This window comes from Phoca vitulina, unplaced genomic scaffold (genome assembly GCF_004348235.1).
Source record: "Phoca vitulina isolate PV1807 unplaced genomic scaffold, GSC_HSeal_1.0 scaffold52, whole genome shotgun sequence".
Taxonomy (NCBI): Eukaryota; Metazoa; Chordata; class Mammalia; order Carnivora; family Phocidae; genus Phoca; species Phoca vitulina.
Genome location: NW_022589755.1, coordinates 4,484,232 through 4,504,388, shown reverse-complemented (window position 1 = coordinate 4,504,388; position 20,157 = coordinate 4,484,232). Strand labels below are relative to the sequence as shown.

General features: G+C 38.7%; 1 protein-coding gene across 2 annotated transcripts in view; it reads left to right on the top strand.

Annotated features, from left to right (window-relative positions):
• Window positions 1-201: 201 nt before the first annotated feature.
• Window positions 202-20,157, top strand: part of LOC116622207 (zinc finger protein 677-like) — a 36,454-nt gene continuing 16,498 nt past the window's right edge. The window contains exons 1-3 of one of the 2 annotated variants that reach the window (XM_032388477.1): window positions 202-804; window positions 4,613-4,739; window positions 15,035-18,042. In XM_032388477.1, the coding sequence (XP_032244368.1) occupies window positions 790-804; window positions 4,613-4,739; window positions 15,035-16,662 (1,770 nt within the window). In that variant the 5' untranslated portion in view covers window positions 202-789 and the 3' untranslated portion in view covers window positions 16,663-18,042. Of the gene's footprint in view, window positions 805-4,612; window positions 4,740-15,034; window positions 18,043-20,157 lie in introns of those variants that run through there. The other variant, XM_032388478.1, reaches the window with a different exon arrangement.

Genomic DNA, 20,157 nt, shown 5'->3' with positions numbered 1-20,157 from the left:
TTTATAAACATTAACTTCGAACAGGCAGGAAGCAGCTCTCCTCCACAGCGATCAGAAGGCTGAGAAACAAGCACCGCCGGGCAGGACTCACAGACCCACAAGCTCGCCCCGCCCCCACGCGCGCTTCCTGCCCAAGCCCCGCCCCCTGTAACCTCCTCTCCCGTCTGCGCGTGTGCAGTTGCCGGCAGACCCGGAAGTGAATTGAGCTGAGTGACAGGAGCGTTCGGGTGGGTGAATTTCGGATGTTCAGTTTCAAGCCCGTGCTTCGCGGCCGCACGGCCTCCGGTCGTCCACACTGGGGTTCTCTGGAGGTGACAGCGGCGGCCCTCGCCTTCCTGCCCACGATGAGTCCCGGCGTCGCCGTGAGACGTTCCGAGGCCTGGTAGCGCCGGGGCGCGGCGTCCGTGTCCGTGGAGACCGCCGCTTCGGGTGCCTCCCTGCGCTCCCATTCCTCCGTCCCGGGTCCCGGAGGCTGCGGCTCTGTTGTGTGCGGCGTTTGCTGGGGGCCGGTGCAGCCGCGGAGCGCGTGGGCTTCGCAGCCGGGCGCTGAGTTGCGAGGAGAAGGGGGGAATCCGCCTCACTGGCCTGTCTCTGTGTTCACGCGCCCCTCGTGGGGCAGCGGGCGGCGGAGGGGTGGCGGTCCTCCCTCTGTGTGTGGTTGTGTCCCAGGCAGGGGATGTTCATTCTAGGCATTGAACAGCCTGTGTTCAGCGCTCACCGCCCGCTTGTCAAGACTGATCTTATCCGAGAAACAAGTCCAGGAGAAGAGGAAAGGAAGAGGAGGCAAAAATGACGCGTTCCCAGGTAAAATTCACATTCTCGGTTGTTTCTTCTCCCTTTCCTGCAATGCTGTTTTTTTGGACTTGGTAATGTACTCTCAAGCACTCAGGGGTCGTGCCTGACGTTTGCTAGAACTCACCCCGGCCTTGCCTCAGTGCCTCGCATCTCCACTTAGGTTCCATCTCACCGTGACCCAGAGGCATGGAACGTGGGAAGACGCCCTGTCGGGGGATTTTCATGGGGAGGGTTTCATACTCTGGTGTGAATCAGGAACTGGGAGTGGACTTTGGTGTCAGTGAGGTTGGCAGAGGGGATTGTTTTAGGAGTTGCATGTGAATGCGCCGTCAGTTCCTTGTAGAGCAGCATTAAGAAGAACTGCATTAAGCGAAATAAGTCACGCAGAGAAAGACAAATATCATATGGTTTCACTCATATGTGGAATTTAAGAAATAAAACAGATCAACATATGGGAAGGGGAAAAACAGAGAGAAGGAAACAAACCATAAAAAACTCTTAATGATAGAAAACAAACTTAGGGGTGATGGAGGGAGGTAGGTGGGTGAGGGGTATTTAGGAGGGCACTTGTCCCGTTGAGCACTGGGTGTTACATGTAAGCGGTGAATCACTAAATTCTCCTGAAAACAATATTACACTACATGTAAACTAACTAGAACTTAAATACAAATTTGAAAAAAAAAAGGAAAAAAAAAAAGAACTGCACAATAATGAGCCATATTAATGTGCAGGAAAACAAGACTGAGAAGGGAAAACCTATTGTCCCTGATTTTACAAGGCATTTGAAGCTAAACAAGTGAATCGGCATGTTTCTGGCTCTAAAATATTAATGATTTGGATTACAATGGAAAGTTCTGAAACATATCAATGATAAAGGATGTTTTATTGTATAATTTGTTTTAACAGTATGTTCTTTAATATCACTCACAGCATATCCATCCCATGAAGACCCTTGTTCATTCAGGGACTTTTGTGTAGCAGGTGTTTTACCTAAAAATGTTTCAGCCATTACATTGGAGCAAAAACTTAGTCTTTGTCATCAGAGTGGATGGAACCAAATTCTGTTTCCACCAATTGTTACTAAAATATTACATTTTTTTAAAAGATTTTATTTATTTATTTGACAGAGAGAGACACAGCGAGAGAGGGAACACAAGCAGGGGGAGTGGGAGAGGGAGAAGCAGGCTTCCCACTGAGCAGAGAGCTTGATGCGGGGCTCGATCCCAGGACCCTGGGATCATGACCTGAGCCGAAGGCAGACGCTTAACGACTGAGCCACCCAGGCGCCCCTGTTTTAAACATTACATGCCATGTATCTTTGTTTTGAGGTCAAACTCCACAAACAGTGTTGCACATTTTGGACTAAGAAGTAAAACATCTCCTTCCCTGTCATGCCCTCCATCATTACTCACCACCTTTGTAATCACTGTTGCCTGTTCTGTGGAAGATTAAGTGTATGTCTTATAAAAATGCATTTGCCTATCATTAGCAGATTTTAGTTAAAATTCTTCAGTGAATGTTATATTGTGATATTTTATTCTGTATACATATCTTGGAGTTGTTTTTGTGCTAATACACATAGAGATAGCTTGTTCTTTTAGATCCTCATTAAAACATTCTCTGGATGAAGACACATGGATCCCACATGGTTCACAATGTCCAGGCATTGTGTGCAGTGATGAATAGCAGGAGTCCTGGCCATCATCCCTGTGTCAGCCTCAGTTTTAGTAGAAATGCTTCTGTTGTTTACTGTCAATCATGATGTTTACTGGAATTTCCTTACTTGATGCCTCTAATTTTTTTTTAGCATGATTTTTAGTTACTCAATAATTTCTTAAAAGATCTAATGCTTTCATAATTTTTTTCTATTTTAATTTATTAAATAATGTAGAATATTAATAAATTTTATAATCTTCAAGCATTGTTTTATTATTGGATAAACTCCACTTGGCTTATGTTTAAATGGACATTTAAATGGACAAAATTTTGATATTTACATACAGGTATTTAGTGGAAAAGGTAAAGTTTTTTATTTTCATTTTTGTATTTTTTTTAACTGGGCTAGTACAGAGTAATGTTGACAACAACCTAATTAAAAATAAGTACAATTTCAGGGGCGCCTGGGTGGCTCAGTTGTTAAGGGTCTGCCTTCAGCTCAGGTCATGATCCCAGGGTCCTGGGATCAAGCCCCGCATCGGGCTCCCCGCTCGGCGGGAAGCCTGCTTCTCCCTCTCCCACTCCCCCTGCTTGTGTTCGCTCTCTCACTGTGTCTCTCTCTGTCAAATAAATAAATAAAATCTTTAAAGAAAAAAAAAGTACAATTTCTAAATGTCCATTTTACCAAAAAGTACTGAAATACACGAGTAAAAAAAAAAGATATATTTAAAAAAAAATTCATCCCAAAAATCTGTCTGAAAGGACTACTTTTACTGAAATTGTGTTTATGTGTGTGTGGGTGTATGTGAGCAGAAACCTATGGTGTGTATAAAAGATGCATTGTTTCATAAATAACTTTTATATTTATTTTAAGCTTTGAAAATTGTTCTTATGAATTTTTCGTGGCCTTAAATTTTTTTCTATACTAACTCATTAGTGAATTAATAGTGGTAACAATAATAAAATACTACATATAGGGGCGCCTGGGTGGCTCAGTCGTTAAGCGTCTGCCTTCGGCTCAGGTCATGGTCCCAGGGTCCTGGGATCGAGCCCCGCATCGGGCTCCCTGCTCCGCGGGAAGCCTGCTTCTCCCTCTCCCACTCCCCCTGCTTGTGTTCCCTCTCTCGCTGTCTCTCTCTCTGTCAAATAAATAAATAAAATCTTAAAAAAAAATTAAAAATAAAAAAAAAAATAAAATACTACATATATGCATAGATAATGACATTTTCTGCAGGTCCCTGTTTTTAGCTTTGAACTTGTTTCATGTTTTCTCACTTAGGAAACCCGCTAAAAGTAGAGAACTACTTTTAAGACTGTATCTGTCACTTAACTGTGTGATTCTTCAGGTTCAATTCTAAGTTCAGAACACGTGGTTGAGGTGCCGGCTCTGCCATTTCTTAGTTATCTGACCCGAGGCTAGTTTCTTTCTTTTTTTTTTTTTTTAAAGATTTTATTTATTTATTTGAGAGAGAGAGAGCACAAGAGAGGGGAGCGGGAGAGGGAGGAGCAGACTCCCCGCCGAGCAGGGAGCCCGATGCGGGACTCGATCCCGGGACTCCAGGATCATGACCTGAGCCGAAGGCAGCCGCTTAACCAACTGAGCCACCCAGGCGCCCCCGAGGCTAGTTTCTTAGAGTCTCTCTGACAGTTGCCTCCTCTATAAGGTGGACACAGATATTTCTCTAATATTATTACACAAAATAATACCCATTTGAGTAATGTTTAGCACATCATAAATGTTTAAAAGCTTTTTGTTTCTGCCATTATAATCATCATCACATTCTTACATTTTAAGCTTTCTTAAAAGACACTGTCAACTTTGTAATCTTTAAAGACACTACTCATAGTGTAGCTCATCAGAGAATAACTGGTGTGTAAAATGTATTATCTAACACTTCTATATAGTCCGTCTTGTGATGCATTTTTTATTTATATATTTTGTTGTTCACAAAATTGTGGAATGCACAGTGATTTTGTGGATTTATGTATTCTGGTTGAGAAGTATAATAACACATAATTAGGGATATATGATTTGCTCAAAATTACCTTATACTGATTTTTCACCACAGCCAAATCAATCCTTAACACCTCTCTCCTATAATTTGTGTGAAGATAAGAATTCTCCCTGTGGTCTCTTAGTTTAATGTGTTTTTCGTTACAGGTGCTGTTGACCTTCAGGGATGTGGCCATAGAATTCTCTCCGGAGGAGTGGGAGTGCCTGGACCCTGCTCAGAGGGCCTTGTACAAGGACGTGATGTTGGAGAACTACAGGAACCTGGTCTCCCTGGGTGAGGATAATGTCCCTCTAAATGTTGGGATCTGCCCTAGTGAGTTTCTTGGGGGCCCCCTGCCCTACTAGACTGTGACTGAAGCTATATTGACTCTGAATTGAAAGCTTCATGAGGTGGCACCTGGACTTTCATCTCCTCCTTTCTTCAGACGATCTGCCCACTCCTCACTAGATTAGTGTTGCTTTTACCACTTGAGTAATCACAAAACCTTGTAGCAAAATTTTAAAGTATTGGATTCCCTGGTTTTACTCCCCTGCGTTTGAGTCAGTAATTCCAGAAGAGAGCTAGATGTCTGTATATGTACAATATTTCCTAAGCCAGTCAGTGGACGGAATTAGTGTAGACCCATCTGCAACATCTTCCATCCTCCGCTGAACAAAGGGCTGGGATTATATTCTGGAAAAGCCCCAGCACGTAACTCTCCTTTTTTATGAGCAGGAATCTCTCTGACCTGAACGTTATCTCCATTTTGGAGCGAGGGACAGAGCCGAGGGCTGTGGAGGGTGAGGTGAAAATAGAGAAAAAACCAAGTGGGTGGGACTATATCAAAGATGTGAACACTGGTAACAGCTGAGATAGTCAGAGATGAAACTGCTTCATCAAATATTGTTTGAGAAACATTCCCCAAAGAGGAGAGGTCTAGGAGAAAAGAAAAGTACTTGTGAGCACTCAAAGGAAATCTCCCCCATTACTCTGTTCTGCAGACATGACATTCCAGTGGCAGTCTTTATCATGACCTGCAACACTTATCTGGCTGCTGTGACCTTTTTGGTCCCTTGGCTTTGAGAGGGATGAGAGGGGCTGTTTCATAGGGGTCCTCTTTTCCTCTGGTCTCTCCTTCCGTACTTGATGCCATCTGATTGCAGCTGATCCAGCAGTTCCTCCACAGTCCTGACTCCAGGACCTGTCCGGGTTTCATCCTCAGTTCCTGTGTTTGGGAGATAGGAAAACATTGGCTCCTCCTCCATCGCACCTGGGGCCCTAAGGCTGCATGGGATTGTCTCAAGGCCTCCTAGCCATTTTGTCAGGCCTGCTTCTGCCACACATCAGGAGTATAACCAGGCAATGGGGTGGATCTTATGAGATGGTTAGTCAGCGGTGCTCTACAGACAGTGGACAGAGAGCTTGTCTCCTGGAAACCAGTCCTACATGGGGAGCAGCTGTTGGTCTTCTCAAAGACCCTGCAAAATCGAACCCCATTGCTTTACTTCTGTTATCTTGCCTTATTCTCCTTCCTGCGCTCTGCCTAGGCTAGTGATGCAGACAAAATTTGGCTCGGACAGGTTTTATATTTTCCTAAGTCTGCAATTTTGCTCTTGAAACATGTTTTCCTAGGGTCTGAAATATCCTCTTTTTCTGCTGTGATAACCCACTTTTAGTTGATGGACAACTTCTGGTGGACTTATCCGTGGAGGGGGTTTATTGGGTAACAAAATTTTTGAAGAACACTTTGATTAATGTACTACAGTGCTGTCCTGCCACTTACAGAAGTGCGCAGTTAAGCCACTGAGTGGCGTGGTCAGCAAGTCCTAGGGAGGCTGAGATAGAAAGTATCAGGAGAGTCTGACTGATGAGTGATTGTAGTTCTCTTTCTGCTCTTTGTGGAGTGTCACAGAGTCTCTCAAGGGCAGTGTGGCAATGTTGATCAAATATCTAATGATTATTCCCTTTGAGCCAGCCATCATAGATGTACGAACTTATCCCAAGGAGAACATTGTTGCAATCGTTTATCTGTGAGGCTTTGACCAAACCATGGTTTGTGCCAAATTGTTCGCCCCCTGCATGCAACAGTGTTCTTTCCTCCAAACAAATATGATTGTGATGCATATGAGGGAACTTACGAAGTTAAATGATGCTTCTTTTTTCTTTTTTTTTTTTTTAATTCCAAGATAGTTAACATACAGTGTTATATTAGTTTCAGGTGTACAATATTATGCCTCCATTTTTAAATTCTAATTTGTTATGTTTAAACCACTACAGTTTTCATCATGTACATTTCCATGAATTAAAAATGAACTTTAAAAAATTTAATCATTAATTACATATTTTTGATGACACTCAGAATTCTGTTTTATAGCTCTGGTTTGTGGGCCGCTGGATCAAGGAGTAAATATTTTAAAATATATATTACAAGATTTGCTTCTTGAGTGTTGATGGTTATGGCTCAGCAACAGTTTCCCCAAAACCTATTCAAACTCCTGAATTTTGTGAAAAAATTATCTTAGTCCCTTTATTTCTCTTTCACGTGATTTACCTATTATTAAAGTAGCTCTTTCTCAGATTGATTGGATTTGTAAAATTGGGAATATTGGATATCTTTTTTTTTTTAAGATTTTATTTATTTATTTGAAAGAGAGAGAGAGAAACAGCATGAGAGGGGAGAGGGTCAGAGGAAGAAGCAGGCTCCCTGCTGAGCCAGGAGTCCGATGTGGGACTCGATCCCAGGACTCTGGGATCATGACCTGAGCCTAAGGTAGTCGCTTAACCAACTGAGCCACCCAGGCGCCTGGAAATATTGGGTATCTTGAGAAAATATTTTTTTAATTAAATTACTGTGTTCATCCCAGAAATCATTAAATTGATTTGCCATAATTTGTTATATAGGATATCTTGCTTTTTCTATAGTATATTTTAAGTTTTCTAAATATAACTTCTTGGATTTTATTTGAATTTTACTGACTTTTTGTATTTTGGTACAAAATCCTTTATTCTAATAATTAATTTCCCTGTCTAGATTCATCATGTACACATCTTGGTATACTAAACTAGTATTTGACTTTCTCATTGTATTTTATTGGGAAGTTAGACAATCTCTTCCACTCCATGTACATCCTCACCACTATTGCTTATAACTTGTTGTGTTTTCCACAAAATTTTTCATGTTCTGGAAATTACATTCTTCAGTTAACACTTGAAGTCTGTTTTGATCTTCATCTTTTAAACTGGGTTCCATAAAAAGTTCACCTGGTCCTTGTTGACCCACATGTCAGTACTCTCCTGCTCTCTGACCACAGCCAACTCCTTATGTTACCGGCCATCTCTGTGCACATCTAACTCCTGCATGGCACCTTCAAAAGCTGCTCCTGCAGTCCCCTTCTACTAACACTGCCCTTCAGTAAAATCCATTCCCCACTGTGTGTCATTAAGTTATTTTCCCTTTGAGGTTGCCTATGTTGTGGTGATAGTTAACAAAGTCAGAATTTATTGATTTTGGATAAGTACACATAACTTCCATTGATCCACAATAATAACTATATATCCACTTATATATAGTAAGACCGTCCCTCACCTCATGTCTCCTTATGCCAGCAATTGTGTGAAGAGATCCAAATATATGAGTTCAGATAATTAGAGGAGGCTGCAAAAGAAGCTCTATTATTATTTTTTTTAAAGATTTATTTATTTGAGAGAGAGAAAGAGGAAGAGAGAGCATGAGCAGGAGGGGCAGAGGGAGAGGGAGACTCTCAAGCAGACTCTGCAGTGAGCATGGAGCCCGACGTGGAGCTCAATCCCAGGACCCTGATATCATGACTTGAGCTGAAACCAAGAGTTGGATGCTTAACCAGCTGTGCCACCCGGGCACCCCAAGAGGCACTATCATTTTTATATAACAAACAAGGACACTTAGCCTCAAAAAGGTTAGCATGCCAAATTGGTAAATTTCTATTTATAAAACATTATGTAATTAATAATTTGGTTGGTATGTTATTTCTTTTCAGCTAATCTATCCACATCTCCCCCAAAGTCCAGACCCTGACAAAACCTGCTAACTTTGTTTACCTCCAACAAACTCTTCGTCCTCCCCACCGGGGAGTCATCATCTTGCATCCGTGTCACTCTCCATTGCTGAATTCTTGACAGACTTTAATGGCACTGTATGTGTATGTGGAGTGAGTTCATCCATTCTCCCCTTGATGGCCATGTCCAGACTTTTGCTTGCCTTTTAAGAACACTTTTTACATGTCTCATGGAATATATATGTAGGACTCTCTTGAGTAAATGCTTATAAATAGAAAGCCAAGGATATCCCATTTGAGAAATTCCAGGGAAGATGTTAGAATAGAGGCAAACCTGTATTCCTTCCACCGTATCATGCTAATTGCCTTCCTCATCGCTTCCATTCTCTCCCGTCCCCCCGCACCCATAGTACATTTCCCACAGAATGGGTCAGTATTGTGCCACTTGCTAAATCAGTTCATGTCTTCTTCTAAGATAAAGATTTTTACTGCCCTAGTGCAATTGTATTCCCATAAATTTGCAAACACAGGCTCTGTTCTTCCACCTTCCCTCATATTGTTCATTGATCTGGATGAAGCACACTGTTTCCTCCTTAGCATATTAATTTTGAGCCCTTGGACACCCAAGTCTCCTCAGTGCCCCCTATCCTTACCCCTTCTGCATTTTATAAAGATCCCTACTCTTCCAGAGGACAGCTAGTTCAGGATAGCACCATGCCTGGTTACTGTCTAAATCAACACATTCAGGAAGTGGTGACTCAGATGCTCTTATCCAGGTGGGATGAGTCAGTAATGATATTAGTAACACAACTCAATTCCTGTAGTTTTCTTGAAGCATTTCCCTGTATGCTGGTGGGGTTTGCTATGACCTTTGCTCACTTCCTGAGTGGGTAGTAATGTTTAGTGCTCAAGAACATGTGGTCTGAGCCTGCAGGCCCAGGTTCAAATTTTGGCTTTCACATTTTTTTCTGTGTGAATTAGTGTTGGGTACGTAAACACGATGGGCCTGTTGTTTTTATCTGAAATATGATAATGTATCTTGAGAATATTTTAAATATGTTAATGCTGTTAGATTTTGAACATTGTATAACATATAGCAAGTACTGGAAATTTACCTTTCTTTACTAATACTTCTTGACCTCCTCCTATGTTTAATATGTGATTGACCTTTGTCTACATTATATTATGTTTGTATTCATTTTTTAATTTGTTTCATCTCAATATTGTTTCTGTCTTAGTAAATTTTCAAGGCACATACTCTGTAGTGTATGTATTCTGTGACTGCAGGATCGCATTATTAAAGGCTGCTTCACAGTTAGAAAATAGCTCTATTGGAATACAATGGCACTAAATTCCTATCTTTCAATAGTTACCCTCAATGTAAATGGGCTAAATGCCCCAATCAAAAGACACAGAGTATCAGATTGGATAAAAAAGCAAGACCCATCGATATGCTGTCTGCAAGAGACTCGTTTTAGACCCAAAGAAACCTCCAGATTGAAAGTGAGGGGGTGGAAAACCATTTATCGTGCTAATGGACATCAAAAGGAAGCTGGGGTGGCAATCCTTATATCAGACAAATTAGATTTTAAACCAAAGACTATAATAAGAGATGAGGAAGGACACTATATCGTACTTAAAGGGTCTATCCAACAAGAAGATCTAACAGTTTTAAATATCTATGCCCCTAACATGGGAGCAGCCAATTATATAAGCCAATTAATTAACAAAATCAAACATATCGACAACAGTACAATAATAGTAGGGGAATTTAACATCCCCCTCATTGAAATGGACAGATCATCTAAGCAAAAGATCAACAAGGAAGTAAAGACTTTAAATGACACACTGGACCAAATGGACTTCACAGATATATTCAGAACATTCCATCCCAGAGCAACAGAATACACATTCTTCTTTAGTGCCCATGGAACATTCTCCAGAATAGATCACACCCTAGGTCATAAATCAGGGCTCAACCGGTACCAAAAGATTGGGATTATTCCCTGCATATTTTCAGACCACAATGCCTTGAAACTAGAACTCAGTCACAAGAGGAACGTCGGAAAGAACTCAAATATATGGAGGCTAAAGAGCATCCTACTAAAGAATGAATGGGTCAACCAGGAAATTAAAGAAGAATTAAAAAAATTCATGGAAACCAATGAAAATGAAAACACAACTGTTCAAAATCTTTGGGATGCAGCAAAGGCAGTCCTAAGAGGAAAGTATATAGCAATACAAGCCTTTCTCAAGAAACAAGAAAGGTCTCAAATACACAACCTAACCCTACACCTAAAGGAGCTGGAGAAAGAACAGCAAATAAAGCCTAAACCCAGCAGGAGAAGAGAAATAATAAAGATCAGAGCAGAAATCAATGAAATAGAAACCAAAAGAACAGTAGAACAGATCAATGAAACTAGGAGCTGGTTCTTTGAAAGAATAAATAAGATTGATAAACCCCTGGCCAGACTTACCAAAAAGAAAAGAGAAATGACCCAAATAAATAAAATCATGAATGAAAGTGGAGAGATCACAACCAACACCAAAGAAATACAAACAATTATAAGAACATATTATGAGCAACTATATGCCAGCAAATTAGATAATCTGGAAGAAAGGAATGCATTCCTAGAGATGTATCAACTACCAAAACTGAACCAGGAAGAAGTAGAAAACCTGAACAGACCTATAACCACTAAGGAAATTGAAGCAGTAATAAAAAATCTCCCAACAAACAAGAGCCCGGGGCCAGATGGCTTCCCAGGGGAATTCTACCAAACATTTAAAGAAGAATTAATACCTATTCTACTGAAACAGTTCCAAAACATAGAAATGGAAGGAAAACGTCCAAACTCATTTTATGAGGCCAGCATTACCTTGATCCCAAAATCAGACAAAGACCCCATCAAAAAGGAGAATTACCGACCAATCTCCCTGATGAACATGGATGCAAAAATTCTCACCAAAATACTAGCCAATAGGATCCAACAGTACATTAAAAGGATTATTCACCACGACCAAGTGGGATTTATCCCTGGGCTTCAAGGTTGGTTCAACATCCACAAATCAATCAATGTGATACAATACATTAATAAAAGAAAGAACAAGAACCATATGATCCTCTCAATAGATGCAGAAAAAGCATTTGACAAAGTACAGCATCCTTTCTTGATTAAAACTCTTCAGAGTATAGGGATAGAGGGTACATACCTCAATATCATAAAAGCCATCTATGAAAAACCCACAGCGAATATCATTCTCAATGGGGAAAAACTGAAAGCTTTCCCCCTAAGGTCGGGAACACAGCAGGGATGTCCACTGTCACCACCGCTATTCAACATAGTACTAGAAGTCCTAGCCACAGCAATCAGACAACAAAAAGAAATAAAAGGCATCCGAATTGGCAAAGAAGAAGTCAAACTCTCACTCTTTGCAGATGATATGATACTTTATGTGGAAAACTGAAAAGACTCCACCCCAAAACTACTAGAACTCATACAGGAATTCAGTAAAGTGGCAGGATATAAAATCAATGCACAGAAATCAGTTGCATTTCTATACACCAACAACAAGACAGAAGAAAGAGAAATTAAGGAGTCGATCCCATTTACAATTACACCCAAAACCATGAGATACCTAGAAATAAATCTAACCAAAGAGGAAAAGAATCTGTACTCAGAAAACTATAGAATATTCTTGAAAGAAATTGAAGAAGACACAAAGAAATGGAAAAATGTTCCATGCTCATGGATTGGAAGAACAAATATTGTGAAGATGTCAATGCTACCTAGAGCAATCTACACGTTTAATGCAATCCCTATCAAAATACCATCCACTTTTTTCAAAGAAATGGAACAAATAATCCTAAAATTTGTATGGAACCAGAGAAGACTCTGAATAGCCGAATAGAAATGTTGAAAAAGAAAAGCAAAGCTGGTGGCATCACAATTCCGGACTTCAAGCTCTATTACAAAGCTGTAATCATCAAGACAGTATGGTACTGGCATAAAAACAGACACATATATCAATGGAACAGAATAGAGAGCCCAGAAATGGACCCTCAACTCTATGGTCAAGTAATCTTCGACAAAGCAGGAAAGAATGTCCAATGGAAAAAAGACAGTCTCTTCAACAAATGGTGTTGGGAAAATTGGACAGCCACATGCAGAAGAATGAAACTGGACCATTTCCTTACACCACACACAAAAATAGACTTAAAATGGTTGAAAGACCCAAATGTGAGACTGGAGTCCATCAAAATCCTAAAGGAGAACATGGGCAGCAACCTCTTCGACCTCAGCCGCAGCAACTTCTTCCTAAAAACATTGCCAAAGGCAAGGGAGGCAAGGGCAAAAATGAACTATTGGGACTTCATCAAGATAAAAAGCTTCTGCACAGCAAAGGAAACAGTCAACGAAACCAAAAGACAACTGACAGAATGGGAGAAGATATTTGCAAATGACATATCAGATAAAGGGCTAGTATCCAAAATCTATAAAGAACTTACCAACTCAACATCCAAAGAACAAATGATCCAATCAAGAAATGGGTAGAAGACATGAACAGATATTTTTCCAAAGAAGACATCCAAATGGCCAACAGACACATGAAAAAGTGCTCAACATCGCTCGGCATCAGGGAAATCCAAATCAAAACCTCAATGAGATACCACCTCACACCAGTCAGAATGGCTAAAATTAACAAGTCAGGAAACGACAGATGTTGGCGAGGATGCAGAGAAAGGGGAACCCTCCTACACTGTTAGTGGGAATGCAAGCTGGTGCAGCCACTGTGGAAAACAGTATGGAGGTTCCTCAAAAAGTTGAAAATAGAGCTACCATATGATCCAGCAATTGCACTACTGGGTATTTACCCCAAAGATACAAATGTAGTGATCCGAAGGGGTACGTGCACCCCAGTGTTTATAGCAGCAATGTCCACAATAGCCAAACTATGGAAAGAGCCGACACACATACACACACAATGGAATATTATGCAGCCATCAAAAAAAAGAAATCTTGCCATTTGTAACGACGTGGATAGAACTAGAGGGTATTATGCTAAGCGAAATAAGTCAATCAGAGAAAGACATGTATCATATGATCTCACTGATACGAGGAATTCTTAATCTCAGGAAACAAACTGAGGGTTGCTGGAGTGGTGGGGGGTGGGAGGGATGGGGTGGCTGGGTGATAGACATTGGGGAAGGTATGTGCTATGGTGAGTGCTGTGAATTGTGTAAGACTGTTGAATCACAGACCTGTACTTCTGAAACAAATAATACATTATATGTTTAAAAAAAAAAAAAGTAGGAAGGGCAAAATGAAGGGGGAGAAATTGGAGGGGGAGATGAACCATGAGAAACTATGGACTCTGAGAAACAAACTGAGGGTTCTAGAGGGGAGGGGGGTGGGTGGATGGGTTAGCCTGGTGATGGGTATTAAAGAGGGCACATATTGAATGGAGCACTGGGTGTTACACGCAAACAATGAATCATGGAACACTACATCAAAAACTAATGATGTAAGGTGATTAACATAACATAATAAAATTAAATTAAAAAGAAAAGGAAAAGAAAATAGCTCTATTGGTTGTTAATTGCAGGTATGAAATCATAATTCTGATTTCTGATTGCCTTCCCAAATTCTTCATCTTAAAATATTATGTATGTACCTGAACCAGATATTTAAAAAGTCAGTGGTTCTTAACATAGGTTTCAATGCTCATATTATGTATTCCTTCTGGAATAGGAGCCCTATCCTTTGTTCTGAAGGAAGAAGTCTTTAGAATGCCACAGATTATAATGGTTTGTAATTGTGTTGGCTTATTATTTATCTTCTGGATTTACTGTGGGTTTCTAAAATGTGTGATTCATTTTTACTATGACTTACAGGTAATGGTTTTTAAATATCTTTTATGTGTTATGACTGTCATGCACCAATGGTTAATGTTGTAAAATGCCTATTCTGCATGAATATAGATAGTTTAATTATAGAAATTCAGACCAATATTTTGTTATTCTTACAATGGTGTTTTATCAAGTTCTCATTTTCTCAGTGCTATTTTTATTTTATAATTGTGAATTGCCATTTTTTGTTAGATAAGTTTAAGATATTATTTACCATTACAGTATGTAGTCCTCTCCTTTAGCCTTTATAGTTGTACCTAAATAATTAGGTATGTGTATATGCATTAATATAATATTGCTTTCCTTCAAATAATGAAACACCCAAATGTCTAGTGCCAATTGGTGAGTACTTTGGGGTGGCAACAGAAAGATACCACTTGTTTCAGGGCTTATGTAAATACTCTGAGTGGTTTGATCATAGGGTGTTGGAACTAGGCTTTCCTGAAAATAATTTTATCTATGTGTAAACACCCTTTCTTTATTGAGGAATCCGATTCCCTTTATTCCTAAATATTTGCATACTATGGTTGAGAAGTTTTATAACTATATAAGCATTACTTTTGGCCTAATATTATGTTTTCAAGATAAAATATTCACTTTATAACTCTATTAATAGGAAACCTATGGTTCTTTATATCTTTCAGATATCTCTGTTAGAAGTATGATTAAGGAATTATCACCAAAAGAGGATATTAACAAAGAAGAATTATTCCAAACATTGATGTTGGAAAGACACAAAAGAAATGACATCAAGGATTTGGGTTTCAGAGAAGTCCAGCAAAATATGCATGAGTTTGAAAGTCAGCATACATATGATGAAACAAATTACAAAGGAGTAACCGCAGCCCATAACCAAAATTTCACTGGTAGAAGAGATCAACGGCATAACAAATCCTGGAATGATTTCCCTCTAAAGCAGAGTGTTTCTGTAAGGAAAAGTACTTATCAATATTACAAACATGAGAAGTCATATAAAAGGTATTTGTTAAAACTAAAAAATAACATAACCTGTGCAGGAAACAAGTATATAAAATGTTTTGAAAATGGAATTGGATTAAAGTTTCAGTTGCATCTGGCTGACCTTCAGAATTTTCAAACTGAAGAGAACATTTATGAATATAATCAAGTTGAGGAGTTGATCAACAGTAGTTCTGTTTCACCACTTCAAAGAATTCCTCCTAGTATCAACATGAACATTTGTAATAAATCTGGGAAACTTTTTATGCATCCTTCATTACTTACACATCAAAAAACACCTATTAGTGAAAAACCTTACAAATGTAATGATTGTGGGAAGGCTTTTAGAGAAAGCTCAAACCTCATTAGTCATCAGAGAACTCATTCTGAGCAGAGGCCTTACAAATGTAATGAGTGTGGCAAAGTCTTCTCTGAGTATTCACGCCTTACTCGACATAAGAGAATCCATACTGGAGAGAAACCTTATAAATGTAATGAATGTGGGAAGACTTTTAGAGGAAGCTCGAATCTCACCAATCATCGGAGAATTCATTCTGGGCAGAGACCTTACAAATGTAATGAATGTGACAAATCCTTTAACCGCATATCACACCTCACCAGACACCAGAGAACCCATACTGGAGAGAAACCATATAAATGTAGTGTATGTAACAAGGTCTGTAGTCAACATTCAAATCTTGTAATTCATCAGAGAGTTCATACAGGAGAGAAGCCTTACAGATGTGACGAGTGTGGCAAAGCCTTTATGGAGCGTTCAAGCCTTACTCAACATAAGAGAATCCATAGTGGAGAAAAGCCTTACAAATGTAAGGAATGTGGCAAAGCCTTTAACCAGTCCTCTAACCTTGTCATACATCAGATAATTCATACTGGAGAGAAGCCTTATAAATGCAATGAGTGTGGCAAAGCCTTTAATGTGTGTTCAAGCCTTACCCGACATCAAAGAATCCATACTGGGGAGAAGCCTTATAAATGTAATGAATGTGACAAGGCCTTTACCCAATTTGCAAATCTTACTAGACATCAGAAAACGCATACTGAAAAGAAACATTGTAAACCTAATATATGTGGAAATGCTTTTATCCAAAGATCAAGCACTGGGGATTATCAGAGAATTTGTAGTGAAGAGAAACCTCACAAATGTCATGTGTGTAGCAAAGCCTTTAATGTGTGTTCAAGCCTTACTCGACATCAAAGAATCCGTACTGAACAGAAACCATGTAAAAGTCATGTATTTGGCAAAGCCTGTAACCAGGGCTCACAGTTAATTAGACACCAGAATATGCATCTTTGAAAGAAAGCACAAAAATGTAATGGGTGTGGCAAGGCTTTTATCCAAAGATCAAGCATATGTAATATTATCTCCTACTGGAGAGAAACCTTATAAATGTAATGAATGTGTTAAACTTTTACGAGATGTTCAGATGTTTACCCAAGGGGTCATGAGAGAATTCACATCAGAGAGAAGACATACAAATGTATTGAAAATGGTAAGGCCTTTAGACAATGATCTGACCTCAGGATTCACCAAAGAATTTACATTGTAGAGAAACCTTAAAACTGTAATGAATGTGATAAATTATTAACCATTTCTCACAATCGGCAACACATCAGATAATTCATAGTAGAGAAAACAGTCTCTTCTTCTGAAAGATTATTCAATTAAATTCTAAATAAATTTAATAATTGATAATTGATTAATTAAAAATCAAAATTATAATACCTATAATGGCTGTCAAAGTTACAAGGATCCCCGTGGAAAGGTCCTGTTACCTTCATTTTATTAAATAGTTTATTTCGGGTTTCTTGAAAAGGCCAAATTACTATCAGTGATTTTCATCCTGAGGTTTGAAATCTGTTGATAATATACTTTCATTACAGTCCTTTCATGTTACCATGAAGATCTCTTAGAAAGGTTTAATAAGATAAAAGGGCTAACTTCATTAGGTGATGTTCATTCATGTCCAGAATTTCCTGGAAGAACAAGAACACTGAATTTATAATCCAATATAATATGAATTTGAATGATAGCATGAGTGGCATATAAGAGATGGAAAACTATGATCTAAATCATGATTAATGTGTTAAGGACCCTCTTCTCCAGATTTGTTGTTATAGGGCTTTTATGGTGGAGCTGAGGAGAGGGTACTGAATGTGGCTTAAACTTTCCACCAGTGACAAAGAAAGAGTACACAGCCTTTCTAATCAGCCTATATAGGTGTGAGGTAGAATGGGAGGAGGGATGGGAGACTTAAAAGCTGTTAATAGTCAAATAATAAAAATGAGGTTAGACTAATGCAACACTGAACATTTACTTTTGAAGCGTCTCACTCCTTGGTTGGGAAAGACCACAATTTTCCTCATGCTAATAACTGCATTTCCTTTGCTGCTGCACAGGTAGGATTCTTTATACAATATGTTATTGAAAGTGTTTGTGAAATACTCTTTAGATAAATTGTGATATTTTTGTGGTATTTTCATGAAAATTAATGTGTAGAATTTTTATCAGACAATAAATATGATTTAAGGATTTTACTAGGAGAGCAATTTTTTAAAGTCTAGAAAAATCTAAATTTGAGATTATGGTAACAAGCCTTATGGTTCATGGTTCTTTTTCAACTGTGTTAGAAATTCATTTTAATTTTCTTATAAAATTTTTCCTTACCACTTTTCCCTCCACACCTTTTAAATCAATTTTTATATATGTAATTTACATTTCATCCCTTTAGTCAGTAAAAAATTTGGAGGCTGTATGACAAAGGAGTGGTTTTGAAACTTCTGTAACAAAAATGGGAGGTACAAAATAAGTGCTTTGTGAATGTAAAGAAAGAGGGTCCTTTATGTCTTTAGTTCAGTGTAATAACTGCAGTGGTACAAGATAAACTGACATCTTGAAATATGAAGGCAGGAGACTTAAATGCTTCCCTGAAAGTCACACTGGAATTTTGGTTAAAAATATGCTCATTTCACCTGAAAAGTATATAAAATTCATTCTTTTCCTGCCATTATAATTGCTATCATCATCACTTCTGCAGTGGAGATTGGGCCCTATATCTCCAAGGTCTTGAGGCCAGAGTCAGTCTGTCAGAATGTTTTCCTGAATTCAATGTAAATATATTAGATATTTGTTCATTTTATTTATATATAATTCACATGCCATAAAATTGATACCTTAACAGTGTACAATTAAGTGGCTTTTTGTGTATTCACAATTTTGTAAAACCTATCAGTACTAACTCCAGAACAATTTCATCACCCTACAAAAAACCCCATACTCTAACACTCCACACTCCCACCCCTTGGAAACCAGCACTGTAATTTCTATGTTTGTCCCAATTCTGGGCATTTCATATAAATGAAATCATACAATGTGTGGCCTCTTGTGTCTACCTTTTGTATATGGTATGAGGTAGGGGTCCGACTTCATTCTTTTCCATGTAGATTTCCAGTTGTCCCATCTATTCAATATTTTTAAGCATCAGAGTTCCTTTACTAGATTTTAAAATATCAAAATTGCTCTTTCATTGAGATGAATTGATAGGACCAATGGGCCATGGAACCAATACAGTCATGCTGGTTGAGATTTTTAGACTTTGAAAATGCAGAAATAGTAATATTCTGAGGGATTGTAACAATCTGTGTTTGGTCAGGAGAACATATACATACAATTATATGAGAGTAAGAATTATATAAATTAAGTCAAGAATTTAGAAGGAGTTTGAGCAGTGAAATGTATGAAAGACTGGTGGATCATAGAGTAAGTCACTGATAACTACATCCTAAAGCCCCATGGTGGGTGGAGAAGCCAAAGATCATGCATATATTTGAGAAGTTACTGCCTCTGGTTGCCTTAAATATGTAGTTAGAGCTGATGAGAAGGTCTGCAAAATCTTTATCTGGTCACTGGTTTCTCCTGAGATTAACATTTTCTGCTTCACTTTTGCCTTCCAAATTCCATATAGGTTTTTCTCATTGGCAAACTTCAGTGAGAATCATACAGCATTTAAAAGCGAAAGTATGGACCACAGCAGACTGGGACAAGGGATGATGGGACAAGCATTAGAAAGACCAAACACATGGGGAGAGACTGAGGAGAAAAAAATGTGTGTGGAATAAAGTCCACAGATACTGGAGAATAAAGTACCTGAGAAAACCATAAGCTATTTCATCTGGCTCTGCACACACAGAAAGTGAAGGTAAAGACAGAGTGTTAAATAGCCTGGCTAAGAGTTGGAGTGTCACAACTAAGAGCAAATCTGCAAACAAATGGAAAATAATCATTTTCTTTTCCTCTACTTTTTCTTTTCCTCTTTTCTTTCTTTTAGCTCTAGGCATTTGGTGAAATCTCTGTCAAACCACAATATGATAACTAAGCTAATGGAAGAGAGACTACATTTATCACACATGATAATGAAGACAGCCTTTACAAAATTTGTTTGGAAAAGTCACTAAACAAATTATAACCCACAACAAAACAAACCCTAAAGAAGAAGGAGAATCTGATTTCCAGAGTTCCTTGTTATATTTTAAAAGCAAGTTTTCAACAAAATTGTGAGGAATGCAAAGAAACAAAAGTATGGTTCAGTCACACACACAGAAGAAGAAGAAGAAAGAAATTAAGAGAAACTGTTTTGAGGATGCGCAGACTTTGGATTTCAAACTGAAATGAAAGAATGAAATTAGTAATATGAAAATAGAAAACACACTGGTAAAGTATATAGTCAAATTCAGAATACTTTAATACTGCAATATAGTTGTGTGTTAACCACTTAGATTAAGTATAAAAATG